This window comes from Castor canadensis, chromosome 2 (assembly GCF_047511655.1).
Source record: "Castor canadensis chromosome 2, mCasCan1.hap1v2, whole genome shotgun sequence".
Classification (NCBI taxonomy): Eukaryota; Metazoa; Chordata; class Mammalia; order Rodentia; family Castoridae; genus Castor; species Castor canadensis.
The window spans coordinates 85,995,254-86,010,438 of record NC_133387.1 but is presented as its reverse complement, the minus strand read 5'-3'; the positions used below and the strand labels follow the sequence as shown (position 1 = coordinate 86,010,438).

Here is a 15,185-nt window from a genome sequence, read left to right as displayed (position 1 = left end):
TGCTTTAAAGTATCTGCTTTAGTTTCTCTGTGTGAGGGCAACAAATGCTATCTATTTTTTTGGGTGTCTTACCTATCCTTATAACTGCCTTGTGTGCTCTTGCTTTATCATGTGATCAAAGTCCAATTACCCTGTTGTGTTTGCCCTTGGTCTAATGTCCACATATGAGGGAGAACATACGATTTTTGGTCTTTTGGGCCAGGCTAACCTCACTCAGAATAATGTTCTCCAATTCCATCCATTTACCTGCGAATGATAACATTTCATTCTTCTTCATGGCTGCATAAAATTCCATTGTGTATAAATACCACAGTTTCTTAATCCATTCATCAGTGGTGGGGCATCTTGGCTGTTTCCATAAGTTGGCTATTGTGAATAGTGCCGCAATAAACATGGGTGTGCAAGTGCCTCTGGAGTAACCTGTGTCACATTCTTTTGGGTATATCCCCAAGAGTGGTATTGCTGGATCATATGGTAGATCAATGTTTAGCTTTTTAAGTAGCCTCCAAATTTTTTTCCAGAGTGGTTGTACTAGTTTACATTCCCACCAACAGTGTAAGAGGGTTCCTTCCCTCCCCCCAATCCTCCCCAACACCTGTTGTTAGTAGTGTTGCTAATGATGGTTATTTTAACAGGGGTGAGGTGGAATCTTAGTGTGATTTTAATTTTATTTCCTTTATTGCTAGGGATGGTGAGCATTTTTTCATGTGTTTTTTTGGCCATCTGAATTTCTTCTTTTGAGAAAGTTCTGTTTAGTTCACGTGCCTGTTTCTTTATTGGTTCATTAATTTTGGGAGAATTTAGTTTTTAAAGTTCCCTATATATTCTGGTTATCAGTCCTGTGTCTGATGTGTAGCTGGCAAATATTTTCTCTCATTCTGTGGGTGGTCTCTTCAGTTTAGAGACCATTTCTTTTGATGAACAGAAGCTTTTTAGTTTTATGAAGTACCATTTATCTATGCTATCTCTTAGTTGCTGTGCTGCTGGGGTTCCATTGAGAAAGTTCTTGCCTATACCTATTAATTCCAGAGTTAAAATGGTTAACTTTTGCAGTTATCAAATTGTGCTTTTTTTTTTTTTTTTGATGAACATTCTGTAGGTAGCATACTCTTACATTTGCATTAGCAGTCATTCAACTAATAGTTACAGTTATGCTAATACATAATAGTTAAGATAATTAAAAATTAACATGTATTGAATGCCTACTATATGCTAAAGGGTAAGGGTTGGATCAGAACTTTTAAGACAAAGGTGTGAATTTTGATAGTGCAACAGATCTAATCATATAATTGTGAATTCACTGGAATGTTGAGTGTTTTTGCATAGTTTCTTATAGTTAGAAAATATAACTGAGGTGTTTGGTAAATGTTTGTCAGCTCTTTGTTGGTGCCTGCTAGGTAGATTTGTGCTAGCCTTAATTTCTTTTTCATGATGCATTATTATATCCACATTTGTAGAATCTTAATTCTTTGGTAACATACTATTGATCATTGTAGGTATGGTGTATAGGGACTAAATGATGTGAGAATCATGTTTTTAAAAAGGAACTTATTATTTTTTATATCTTACAACAAATTTTATATCTTATAACCACTTTCTATTCTTAAAAAGTATGTTATTTATTATATTTATGGTGCTTTATAAACCAAATGACTCTTCTGAGGACTTAAAAAATAAAGTATTTTAAGAGATTATATTGATGCACTTTCATTTAAAAAAATTCACATAGCTATGAAACAGCACACAGGGGTACTAGACATACAGTAATAATGGTTTAGAAAATTGAAATTTCAGTTTAAAACTTGCTTATTCTCACTCTAGAAGTGAAATAAAATATTTTACATTAGAAACATGAATTTAGAATTGAGAATAATTTACTTATACATAAAATTTTATTGTGATCCATCAGGTGGAAATTTAATCACTATTTTTCTTAAAGCAAGAAGCTCAGGTTATATATATATTTTCACCCTATAAGTTCTGATTTCCTTCTTTCTTTTCCCCTTCTCCCCTGCTTCCCCTTCCTTTCTTTTCCCTCTCTTCCTTTTTTGATCAGTAACTTTTTTAAGTTTGAAAGCTATGCTAAAGTTATTAATTTCTCTTCATAACAATTTATTTTCTTCTCAAGATTTAGAGAGCATATGCTCTGTATGTTAAGATAAATTATTTTACCTAATGGAACTACAAAGATTGTGAGACTACTCCTCAATGACTGAATCATACCACAATTACCCTTGCTAGTTTAATGGTTGACTAGGACTTGTTCACATAGATAAGATTTCTGTATGTGATTATTATTTCATGGACAAAAATATTATAGTAAATATTTATATCTTTATATGATCAAGTTTTTTTCTGAAAAAATGAGTACATTTATTGAATAGCTATTCAAATATATTAGCCTTCCCTAAAATTTTATATAAAATTTAAAAATCAATGCTATATTTTAAATATATTTTAATTATATTGATTAGTCCTTACTGAGTGAAATTGATCAACCAGCAAACTGAAGTTAGTTCTGCAACTTTAATTTTTAAAATTAAGTCATAGAAGTAACTATGATTTTATAACTACAGTACTGTAATCGCCATGATATTAAAAAAACTGGTAAAATTCTGTGATGAATTTGTATGTCATAAACTTATAATCAAACATGTTTTCTATCATATGCTAAATTGAAACTATTTCTGTTAGATTGTTCCACAGAAACTTTTATTAGATAGGATGTTTTCACTTGTTAGGATTCTGGTAAAATGCTGGGGGTAACTACTGTATTTATAATGAAGTTTATACAAATAGTGAACACTTGTAAAATTATTGAGTAACCTGTCACTCATGACCATGAATATATAGTTCTGATTCACTTAACTTTAATTTAATCTTGAGATTTTTTTGTAGGGATCCAATATTTGCTTCTGAGAGTTCTAGCAGATCAATCTAGTTTTAGACTCTTAAATGCTCTAGCAAAACTTAAAGCATGCTCACTCGTTGGTTGTAAGATTTGTCTGTGAATATAACCAGGAAGAGAGGATGTTTGATAGGGACTTAGAGAAACAAACTTTATTTATTTATTTATTTTGAATTTTAACCATTTTATTTATTTATTTATTATTATTCATATGTGCATACAAGGCTTGGGTCATTTCTCCCCCCTGCTCCCACCCCCTTCCTTACGACCCACTCCGCCCCCTCCCTCTCCCCCCTACCCCTTTAATACCCAGCAGAAACTATTTTGCCCTTATTTCTAATTTTGTTGTAGAGAGAGTATAAGCCATAATAGGAAGGAACAAGGGTTTTTGCTGGTTGAGATAAGGATAGCTATACAGGGAGTTGACTCACATTAATTTCCTGTGCATGTGTGTTTCCTTCTAGGTTAATTCTTTTTGATCTAACCTTTTCTCTAGTACCTGTTCCCCTTTTCCTATTGGCCTCAGTTGCTTTTAAGGTATCCGCTTTAGTTTCTCTGCGTTAAGGGCAACAAATGCTAACTAATTTCTTAGGTGTCTTACCTATCCTCATATCTCCTTTGTGTGCTCTCGCTTTATCATGTGCTCAAAGTCCAATCCCCTTGTTGTGTTTACCCTTGATCTAATGTACACATATGAGGGAGAACATATGATTTTTGGTCTTTTGGGCCAGGCTAACCTCACTCAGAATGATGTTCTCCAATTCCATCCATTTACCAGCGAATGATAACATTTCGTTCTTCTTCATGGCTGCATAAAATTCCATTGTGTATAGATACCACATTTTCTTAATCCATTCATCAGTGGTGGGGCATCTTGGCTGAGAGAAACAAACTTTAGCATTTGATTTTGGGGAAAATCATTTTACGTTTTACTTGGTAGGAATAAGGATTTGCACGTAAGTGTCAATAGGCATTGACATTCTCGAAGAGTCAATCCAATAGAAATGTAAAGAAGTTTATATGGTTTGCTTAAAATTCCTAATCTATCAGAAATTTATTGTGCTTATTCATGATAGTTTCTAAATTCTGTCCATATATAGATTGGGAAATATTTCCCTTTTGAGATCATTCAGTTGCAGAATATTATTATATTTTGGGACAGTAATATATTAAGATATAGGAGCACAGAATAGTTTTTGCTCTTGAGATTTACAAGAGGAGGAGAGAGACTAGTCTATGGAATTAATCTGAAAAAGAGCTAATAGGTCTGGATTTAAGCAATTTTAGTAATTAAAAGTACACTGAATCTAATGAGATCTGGCACTTGATTTTTCTGAAATGAATTACCTACTCTTTTCTGCACTTTCCACAGGAAATCAGTTTCCTCCCATTGCAGCACAGGACCTTCCTTTTGTTCTAAAGGCTGGCTATCTTGAAAAACGCAGAAAAGGTAAGCTATAGATTTTAATGAAAAAGCTAACAGTGGTTTTGTCCTTTGCTAAAACATGTTTGCAGGATATATGTGGCACCAATGTAACTTTAAATAATTTTAATAACACAATATTAGGTCAGGTTTTTAGTTGCCAGACTGGTCTATTTTTAAATAATTCAGGAACAGTGTCCTACATCTTCTACAAAAGTGATGGGCCATGACTGTGTTCTCAAGGATGGGATTGCTCACCATTATCCCACCCTGCTGAGCAGCAAGCTATCTTGCACCCAACCTGGTGTATACCAGGTCTGCTATGGTTCAAATCAAGCCTGGGACCTTGTCTGCCATTGTCTATTATTTATTCGAGTGTTCCTCTCCATTGGTCATGATAATTAAGAGTTGACCAGATGGTCTCCCTCTTTTAACACCAAAATTTAATGGAAATGAAATATGGAGGTGGTGTTATGATACGAGAAATGAAAGCACAAAATCCTTCACTACTGTTCTACTTATCTCTCAGGTCACCCATCTGGGCTCTTCTATTTATATTCTGTTTGCTTTTCTTAGCTTTCTTAGCTGAATTTTAAAGCTGAAGGAGATAATAGAAATAATCTAGGTCAGTTCCTTTCCCCTCCCTTTAATAACAGCTAGTACATGGCAGATCAATTACCTCAGGACTGTGTAGTCAGATGCCTCTTTTGAAGCTATCTCTGTCAGGAAAGTTTGGTGTTCAGGAAAGTTGGTCCCATAAGTGTGGCAGCCATCTCTGCTGTACTTTATGCCTTTGACTTTGTTGGTTTTTTTATTTTGTTTTATTTTTCTCTTGGAGTAGAAGATATGGAAGATACAAATTAGTCACAGAATTAGAGCTAAAAGGAAACAGACTTTGCATTAACTAACTTTTCCTTTTACAATAAGTAAATGGGCTTATATTTATATGTCATGTAAATTATCTAAACTGTTCTTCCCCCTGCTTTATTGCAGATCACAGCTTTCTCGGATTTGAATGGCAGAAACGATGGTGTGCCCTCAGTAAAACAGTGTTCTATTATTATGGAAGTGACAAAGGTAGTGTTGATATTCAATTATATAAACTTCTGTTGCATGAGAGTTTGATGATCATTTTTCTGCCTCCTTCCCTAATTTTTGGGTACAGAATAAACTGAAGACAAATTGAGAAATTTAAGAATATTTATTTTTAATTAATTTTGAATTAGTAGTATACATTAATAATATGGGAATTTCATTGTGGTAATCTCTTATACGTGCACAGTGTACTTTGAGTAAGTTCACCCCTCCATTATATTCCCATTCCTCCCTCCATCCTCCCCCTTTTTTTTGAATACTGCGTTTGGTTGGTTTTGTGCGCCGTCTTTGAATTGAACATACGCATGTAGTGTATTTTAGGTACTCTTTCCCCCTCTTAGTGTCCTTTCCTTCTTCCCTCTCCAGCTAAGAATTTTTAACAATTATGGTCTAAGACGCTTTTATAATTCTATTACATTGCTTGACAAATGCTTTGAATTCAAGAATGCCCTAAAAGTTAATGCAATTATATTTTATTGAATTAGAAAAGAGAGTATAAGTTAACTTTTTATCCATGTAACCTTTCATCTTAGGAAATATGTATCATCCAGACTACAGTTGTAGAATTTTGTGAAATGCAAAGACTATAGAGATGTTAGAATATTGGAGACAGGAAAAGAAAGTATTTTTTTTTTAAATTTCACATAAAATGTGTACGAAAACCTTTCTGGACCCCTTTTACAGATGTCAATAATAATGGCAAACATCTATGTAGAGTTTTTTATATTCTAGCCCTGAATGTTTGGTATCTATCTGTCTGAGTGTTTGGTATCTATCTATGCAAGTCAGCCATATTAATGTAACTCACAACAGCCCTGTGAAGTTAGTACTATTATCAGCCCACTTATTTTACTGTTAGGAAAACTGAGGGCTCAGAGGCTATTTTGTTCAAAGTCACCAAGCTAGTACATGGCAGATCTGGAATTTATCTACCACCTAAGCAGTATGTTTATTGTTCAGGTTCCTAATTACTTTTGTCACTGTATTAATTTATAAACAATAAGATACACTTTACAGCTTCATTTATTAATTAATAAACATTTTAGTCATCGTTCACATGATTTTACATTTCTTATCTAAATAAAGTCACAAAATAATGAAATTTAAAGAATTTAAACTCTTAGTTTTGCTTTCTTCTAGAGAAAGCAGACCAGAAGCTGAATATTATGAAATAAGGGTCATAAAGAAGTAGGTAACATTCACTTCCAGAAAGGGCACTTTAAGGAGAATAAGAAGACAAAAAAGCCCAGTACCACAGAATGTAAAATTTCCCATGGAATTATGAGTGTTGTTTGGAAATTTATGTTTTATTTGATATTATTTGCAATTTTTCCTTACTCTAAAAGCATGCAGATGAGATTATTGTATTTCAGAAAAATTTGAGATACTTACATTATGCTAGAAGTTGGTCTCACCCTTTGGCTAATAGGATTTAAAAATTAAGAATTCACTGGCTAGTTTGTGTTCCATCATTAGTTGGTGCAGCCTTCTTTCTTCTGCTCTATGCAAGTAGGTAACTGTGTCAGAAAATTTAGAGTCCAAGTTCAGTTATGGTTATCATAAATCATAAACTTGTATTTCTGTCACAGAAATACAATTTTTGGTAATATTATGAATTGCAAGATTATACTTTTCTGCAAAAAAAAATTCTCTTTTTTCACTAGAGTAGGTGAAGGAGGTTTCAAATCCTTATGACTTTGGTTCAATTAGGCTTCTCCTAATTTCTCTAAGAATCAGTGAATTTCTGCCATTCCTGAGTAGTGTACACCAACAAAGGTCAAAGGTCAGCAAATCTTCCTAAAACCCAAGGAGTGTTTATATTTATTTCAGAAGCTAGTATTCTAAAAGAAATTCTACTTAGAATTTTTTGTATATCAGTTAAGTTCCCATTCCTATTCTTATGTTTTGAGACCTCATGGGATAACATTCTTAATGATTTTCATTTTGACTGCTTTGTGATCCATTGGCTCCCTGAAGACTTCTGCTTTTTATAAATTCGCATTCTAATATTCCCTTTTCTTGTTGGTATTTGGAGATCTGTCTTGTAGTTCCTTAAATTCTTCCTATTTACTACTATGAAGCCTTCTGTTTCTAGCGTGATTTCAGGTTGTCTTTAGAGGTTCTTTCTCCTCAGGCTGCTTCCTTTGGAATTCTCAGTATCTCTCCTTTTAGAGACTCTGAAAAAAATTCTACCTTTACACATTTTTTACTTAGTTTTTTGGTGTGATATTGATTTCCTTTCTCTAGACCTTTTCTTTCCAGAAGAATGTGTCAAGTAGTATTTTATTTCCTTTTGTGAAATCAGGTAGCTGAGTTGTATAGCCTTACTTTTATGTGTGAACTATTACCTAAACTTTGGAAAGAACTGTTTAGATATATGAGAACTATAATCCTCCAACTAATAGGATTTAGATAAATGAATTATAGAGGTACAAGAAGGAGTTGATACCACTTACTGGGTTAAACTATATTTTGTTACTGTTTGACAGATGCTTAGCTCACATTTCTTTCTTACTGTGTGTGCCAAAAAACATATTGACCTATCAAGTCAGTAATGGCTTAGAAAAAGTAGGTCTATTCTCTAGAGTATATAATACACTTACCTTTGTATCCATAAATATTGTCTGTATTTATTATTCATAGCCATTTGGGGCCCTTAAGTATCACTTTATGAAATCCCATCCGTCCCCTTTCTCTCCTTCCTTTTCTTGTGATGGTCATGAATCTCATTCATAGATTTCCACCATCCTAGATGTTCAGATTTCCATCAACACATTCATTCATTCATTCATTACTCATTTATTTACATTTTTACTTGGTAAACATTTGTTGACACTTGGTAGATAAACACTGGAGATCCAAAGATTCTTAGAGGTGCTTACAGTTTGGGTTGTGCGGTGTCTGAGAGGAAGAGGGGATACCATGGGATCAGAGATAGGGGTTAGTCAGCTAGACATAATTTCAATGCAATGAAGAAAGTAAACAAAATATCTTTGGAACATGAAAGAAGGAATGCTAATGCCTAGAGGAATTAGGGAAGACTTCCTGGGGAAAAGGATATTTTATCTTGCCTTGAAGAATGAGTAGGAGTTTGCTGGTGATATAGTTTGAATATCTCTGTCTCAAAATTTATATGTTGGAATTTAATTTCTAAGGAGATGGTGTTAAGGGGTGGGGCTTTTAGGAGGTGATTAGGCCATAAAGGCTTGACCCTCATGAATGATATGTCATGAGGACTTATGAATATAAGTCTTTGCTATGGATTAAGGAAGAATAAGGCTTTACTAAGGCTTTCATTTTAAGTATAGCATTTAGCAGAGGGCTATATGGTCAGAGTCGGTTTTTAAGAAGTAATCGTTATAGTATTGTGGAGGTTGGACTGGAATGGATAGAACCTGGTTCAGTAGGACCATTTAAGAGGACACTGAACACAGTTCAGTGAACTAGTGAAGCAAGAGAGTTTAACACAGGACTGCTGAGAGGCAGAGCAGAGATTAAATACAGATCTCTGGCTCCAAAGTTGTACTTTCCCCGTAACCTTGTGATTAATTATCACTATTCCAGGGTGCCCATAAAAGATGGTTCAGTTAGGAACCTGTTTCAAGCTCATGGGTTTTGTTTTTGTTTTTCCTTTTTCTGCTTCCTTTACATATGATCTTGAATTGGCATTGTGATATGAACTTATCCTTCCCCTCTTTTGAGGAGGAGTCGGATTGGCAGCTTATACTACCTACTTTTTCAGGGCTTACCCTGCTCTCCCCCACCCTCATCTCCCAATTAAACAGTATCTCAGTACCATCTGGTAAGTGGCAGCTGCAAGTATCCTTGGTCCTACCAAGTCATCCTAAATGTATGTCAAAGGTTATTTATTACATCATGTGGTTGTAATTTTTTTCATTATATTTTCAACATATAATAAAAGCTAGTCAAAAATTAGGCTTAATACAGACAATGCAGTATAACAAAATTTTCAGGACTTGGCAGAAAAATAAAATTTTTCATTGAAATTGACCTCCCTGCTCTTATTTCTCCTGCAACTTCATCATTGATAGGAAAAAAGAGAACATGTCTGTTCAGTTTGAAAGTTATTCCTGGGTTAGGACATCAGTATTTTATAATTATGTCATCATGACATGTGAAATATACAAGTGAATTCTAGTATGTTTAAGAATTGTATTGCAAGTTTGTTTTCATTTAGTATGTGAAGGATAATACTATCCTTAAGATGTAGGAACCATTAATTCTCCCTTTTATCAGAAATGATTACAGTTTTATAGACGTTGGGTCTTCAATCTGCAAATGTTAACCTTTAAGCTTATCACAGTAAGCCTTAAGTAAAAATAAGTCTTTATTTTCTGCCTTTATTTAGTTAAGAGATCTTGTAACAGTATAGGGAAATTAAGATGTACGTGTGTTTGTTAATGGGATTTCTTCAACAGGGAGAAATAGATACAAAATTAGTCTTGCTAAGGGTCTGATGACCATGAATGTTATTGTTTTGTAATAAAGCAGGACAGTGTTTGATTTAATATATATCTACACAGATTGAATGAATATATGGATTGAAGTTACATATATTTTAAATCACACCACACTGCCATATTACATATCTACTTATGTAGATATATAGCTGTTGCTATAGCTATATGTGTTTATAGATAAATACACGTATATATTTAGATATATAATTGTAGTGACATCTATACCTATAGATATTCTTTAAGCATCTATGTGTCATGTGCCATTATTGCAAAGCATTATAATACACTGACTCAGAGCTAAGAGCACAGAGAGCCTATAAAACAGTATGGTGTATACAGCCAGCTCATTGGGGCAGTGGGTAAGTGAGGGCTGCTGAGCCAGAAGAGATTGGGTTAAATCATGAAGGTTGACCTGCCCTAGGCAGGAGTTTGGACTTTCCTGTCAAAGGGACAGATAATGTTTTCCAAGCACTGAAGGTAAGCAAATAGCATGACAAGCTCTGATTGGATGTTGAAAAGACCTCATTGTCAGTGAAAAGAAGAGTTGAAGGAGGAAAGACTGGAGATGTGGTGCATTCTGAAGTTGAGAATGATTGAGACTGAGCAAAGGCAGAGATTGTTTCCTGCTGCAGTACATAGAAGAACTGCCAGTTATTGTAGGCCTGTTTAACTATTCTCATGTTACACAAGTAGCTGCAGCATCTTTTATTCTCTAATTATTAATGGAGGCTATACAGAGCCATATATTCATATACAAACATATACGGAAACACATACATACATGATCTTAAAATATTTCTTGTGTAATGATTATCTTAATAGTTGTTTGTATTGCTGGTCTAACAAACCTTAATTATTATCTGAATTTCAATTTTAGAGGAAGACCCTAGAAATAGCCAAAAAAGTAGAAACAAAGGCTTTAATTTCCCTTGTGAAAAATTACTATTTATTCTTCCTTCACAAGTACTTCATACTACGTTGTTTTAAAATCAAGTTCATACCTGTGATTGAAAATGTGTGGCTATATTCAGACATCACATAGTAAATACGTACATTTTTTATGTATCTGTTGAAAATTAATTTAATTAAAAAATAAGTGTTTGCGTATTTATAAAAGAAAATGTGTGGCTGTGCTAGCTAGCTTTCCATTACTAAAATAAAATACCTGAGATAACCAGCATTAAAGATAAAAGGTTTATTTTGGCTCAGTTTTGGAAGTTTCAGCCCATGGTCAGTTGTCCCATTGCTTTGGGGCCTATGGTGAGGCAGTACGTTATGGTGGGAGCTTGTGGCAGAGGAAGCTGCTCATCTCACGCTGGCAGGGAAACAAAGAGGAATTGGCTGGGTGGGGTATTACCCTCTTCAAAGACACACCTCCAATGAGTAACTTCCTTCTATCAGGCCCGGCCTCCTAAAGGTTCTGCCACAGGCTGGTGACATGGGTGGGCCTTTAAGACATGGGCCTTTGGGGACTGTTGCAGATCTAAACTATAGCAATGGCTGTATACAAAAGCCACTTGATTGTTATGCTTACAATGCACTGTTATTCTAAAGAGAGGAAGGAAAAAAAGGTTTTTGAATTTGCCTAGAATTTCCTATCAGACCATATTAGCCAAACTTCTAATTTTAACTAAAATGCCTCCCTTTGGACCCGTAAATGTTTTATTATTCATAACCATTTGGGACCTCATAGTTAACAAATATGTATAGCTTATATTATTTTTCACTTAAAATAGTAATTACTTGATATCTCTTTATAGTAGAACTCACAACACCATAAAGTGTATTTCAAGCACGGCCACCTGTATTTCTGTAAGTTAAGTAGACAAGAGGGAGATGCAGAGGTTCTAGAACTGAGGTCCTAGTACAACTTACTAATCAGTTTTGATAAAGTTTAGTATCGAGAGGCATATTTTCCTCTTCCCTCCAAGTGATTATTAGAACTTACCAAAATATCATGAATTGTTCACTGAGGGGAAAAGGCCTTCTTAAATATAAATAGCAACATTATCAAACATTGCTGAATACATTACGTATCTTTCCATTTGCTAGCTGTTTGTACCAAGTTAGCATTCTTGGTGCAAACAACACAAACCAACTTTAACTGTGCTGAAGAAGATGTTATTGGGAGAATGTTAGCTGTCAGACAGAACCGATAGGAAGACTGAACAACCCAGCTCAGAGTGTGGGTAAGCTCTTACCCCAGGGGCAAGAACTTCCCTCCCATTCATAGAGAGTTTGATTGGGGCGCACTGCTGGATTTGGCCTTACTGTGCCAGAACATGTGATGTTGTCACTGTGCACTCCCACCAGTTTTGTGAATGCCACTGAGTGAGTTCCAGACCCTTTTCCTGGTTCTTTTGTTAGTCTTTTCAGAGGGAAGCTAGGTCATCCACTTGCCTGAACTGAATGAAAATCTTCCTCCAGCCCCTATGGTGAGAAGCCCCATCCCTAACAATCTAAGGCCAAAAAACAGAGCAAATGCTTGGTTGCTAGGGATCCCCAATTGATTGACAGTTTATAAAGGTGCAAAAAGATGTGGAATTATTTAATTGCTATATTAAAATGAGAGTGGTTGATGTTTTAAGCATATTTTCTGAGAACCAATGAATAAGAAAAAAAGCAAGTATATTTTCTTTGTAAGAAAAATTGAAGAACTGATGGATTTTGGTAGGTGGCTATGGGAGAAAAGAAGAATGGCACTCAGTTTTCTGGTGGGGGTTAATAGATAAGCTGTTTTTTGAAATGGGGCCACATTAAGAAGTACCACAGGTGTGTGATCATAAGTTTGGGCATAAGGAAATGATCTCCATTCTGAAAATGTTCTATTCCATGTGTCTGTGAGACATGCAAGAGATGAAACATGTATAATGAGCAGGTGAAGATTTGGATATACGGTTTTTAAGCTAGACTAAAAATAGAGAATTATGAGCCCAACATTATCAATAGGAATTCAATCCCCAGCATCAAATTTGATTGTGCAGGGAGATCTGCACAAAAGAGCAGGATTTAACACATCATGACTGTTCAAGAGATAGGCAAAGGTAGAGGAGTACATAAAGTTTGCTGAGAAAGTTTGACCCAAGTTATGAGAGGAAATGCAAGGTAATGTTTATCTTCTCTGTCTGACTTCATAAATTACATGTTCTTTCTAGGACAGTAGTTTTTCAAAGATAAGTATGTATCAGAATCATGTAGGAGGCCTGGCATGGTGATTTAAGCCTGTAATTCTAGCTACTTCAGAGGTAGAGATTAGGAGGATCACAGTTTGAGGCCAGCCCTGACAAAATGTCCAAAAGACCCCATTTTAGCCAATGACTGAGCACAGTGATTCATGCAGGTCATCCTAGGTTTGCACAAATAGGAGGTTTGCAGTTCAGGCTGGTCCAGACATAAAGTGAGACCCTATCTCAAAAATAACACAGCTCTGCCCCAAGATGTACAATCCCTTTCCAGACTTAAGCTGGGCCTTGAGTCTGCACCTGCATATTCCTATGACTTCTCAGAGTCCTATGGACAATACTGAGGAGACAAACCATGCAGGAAACATTCCTGTAAAGAAAAAAAAAACCAAAACAAAAAATAATAACACAAAGAGGGCTGGTGGAGTGGCTCAAGTGGTAGAGCACCTGCCTACCAAGTGCATGGCCCCAAGTTCAACTCCCAGCACTGCCAAAGAGTGGGTAAAAGTCACCTGCTAAAAATTTGATTTCCTGGATCTTCCCCCAAAAGATTACTGTATAGCAAGTGCACAATTATTTCTGCATTTTTAGCAGATATCCAGAATAGATGACTCTTGAAATACACTTTGAGAAATACCCTTCAAAGAAACAGTATGAAATTGTTGAAAAAGCAAGGCTTTCCAATCATACTTACTCAAGGGTCCTGTCTTTTTACTCCTTGCTGTTTGTGTGACTGTGAGTAAGTTGGTTAATTTAAGGTTTGTTTTTCCATCATTTTTGGGGATATAATATAATCTTTCACTTAGAATTATTACAAATATATATAAGCTATACTGTATTAAGTTCCTGACATATAGAAGGAGCTCAGTAAATATGCGTTGTCTTTTGGCAGTTTAAAAAAATAAAAAACCCCTAGAATACAGCAGTAAATGTAAAAGCCAGTGAAAAAGTAGATGGAACGAGCTGTCATTAGCCTAATGTATTGTGTTTTGTAGGAGCTCAGAGCCAACTGCTTTTTACCTTGAACACACTGAATTAGAATTGTGTGAAATTAAGTTACTGACTTAATGGATTTCATTATCTAGTTCTCCTGGCAGCCCTCAGTTCTGTAGACATTAAACTAGAGCAGCAGGATGGAGACAAGGTTAAAGTGTGAAATAGAAACTGAGGGAAATTTAATAGAAAGACAAACACCTCAAAAATCCTGAGGGCATCAGTGTGTTATAACATAATACAAAGACTAATACTCAAAACTGCTAGATTGTCAAGAAAATGTTAAATTATGTTTAAAAGACATTGTGAAGTTAGGAATATGTCTTAGAAAAATTTCCATCACAGTGACTGATATATTTTTTTAAAGTTTTGGTACTTAAAGGAACAAGCTATCGTTATATATGAAGTTCTCATAGATAATAATATTTTATTAGTTTTTCACAGTTCTGGGTTGCATGACCTCTTTCCTTGATTGGCATTTTACTGTTTTTAACAATCTGTGTCAAGTCAATGGGTGTTCTTGAAACTATCCCAAAAAGCACTATGGAACTAACTTTCATATAAATTATAATGAATAACTAAATAATGCTGATGTTTTCTCTGTCCAAATGAGAAGCTGATGTAAGTGGAGAAAGTTTTATTGTAGTCATGTCTGCCCATTTCACATCTTGAACTTTCTGTCTCATATAAGCTACTTTGATGGTTATGGTTTTGCAAAAGCTGAGAAAGTTAAGAATTTCCTTCTATTCTTTTCAACCTTTCTGGTCCCACACTCTTACCCCACTTGATGTTCATATGATTCTTAATCCTTATATGTAAACAGCCAACTGAATAGGTCTTGGGTCATTGGCAGAATGAAGTTTTCTTTTGTTATGTCTTGATTATTGGCACTGTTTTGTTACTTATCTTTTAGAACACTCATTAAAAATTTTTTTTTTTAAGTTTTAGCAAGGATTTATTTTTAATTTAACCAGATAAAGTAGGGAGAAATGGGGGAAAGAAAGGGAGAAACATTTTCTATTTCCCAGGAAGTGGGAGTAAAAACTCCTAAAAAATTTAAATTAAGACTTTCTTTCCCTCCCTCGCTCCCTCCCTCTTTCCTT

At 34.9% G+C, this 15,185-nt stretch overlaps 1 protein-coding gene and 1 pseudogene across 4 annotated transcripts in view; both read left to right on the top strand.

Annotated features, from left to right (window-relative positions):
• Positions 1-15,185, top strand: part of Skap2 (src kinase associated phosphoprotein 2) — a 173,559-nt gene that overhangs the window by 93,355 nt on the left and 65,019 nt on the right. For all 4 annotated transcript variants that reach the window (XM_074065174.1, XM_074065175.1, XM_074065177.1 and 1 more), the window contains 2 exons: positions 4,281-4,358; positions 5,325-5,408. In XM_074065174.1, coding sequence (XP_073921275.1) covers positions 4,281-4,358; positions 5,325-5,408 — 162 coding nt within the window. The remainder of the gene's footprint in view (positions 1-4,280; positions 4,359-5,324; positions 5,409-15,185) is intronic.
• Positions 13,300-13,459, top strand: LOC141421064 (small nucleolar RNA SNORA73 family; annotated as a pseudogene).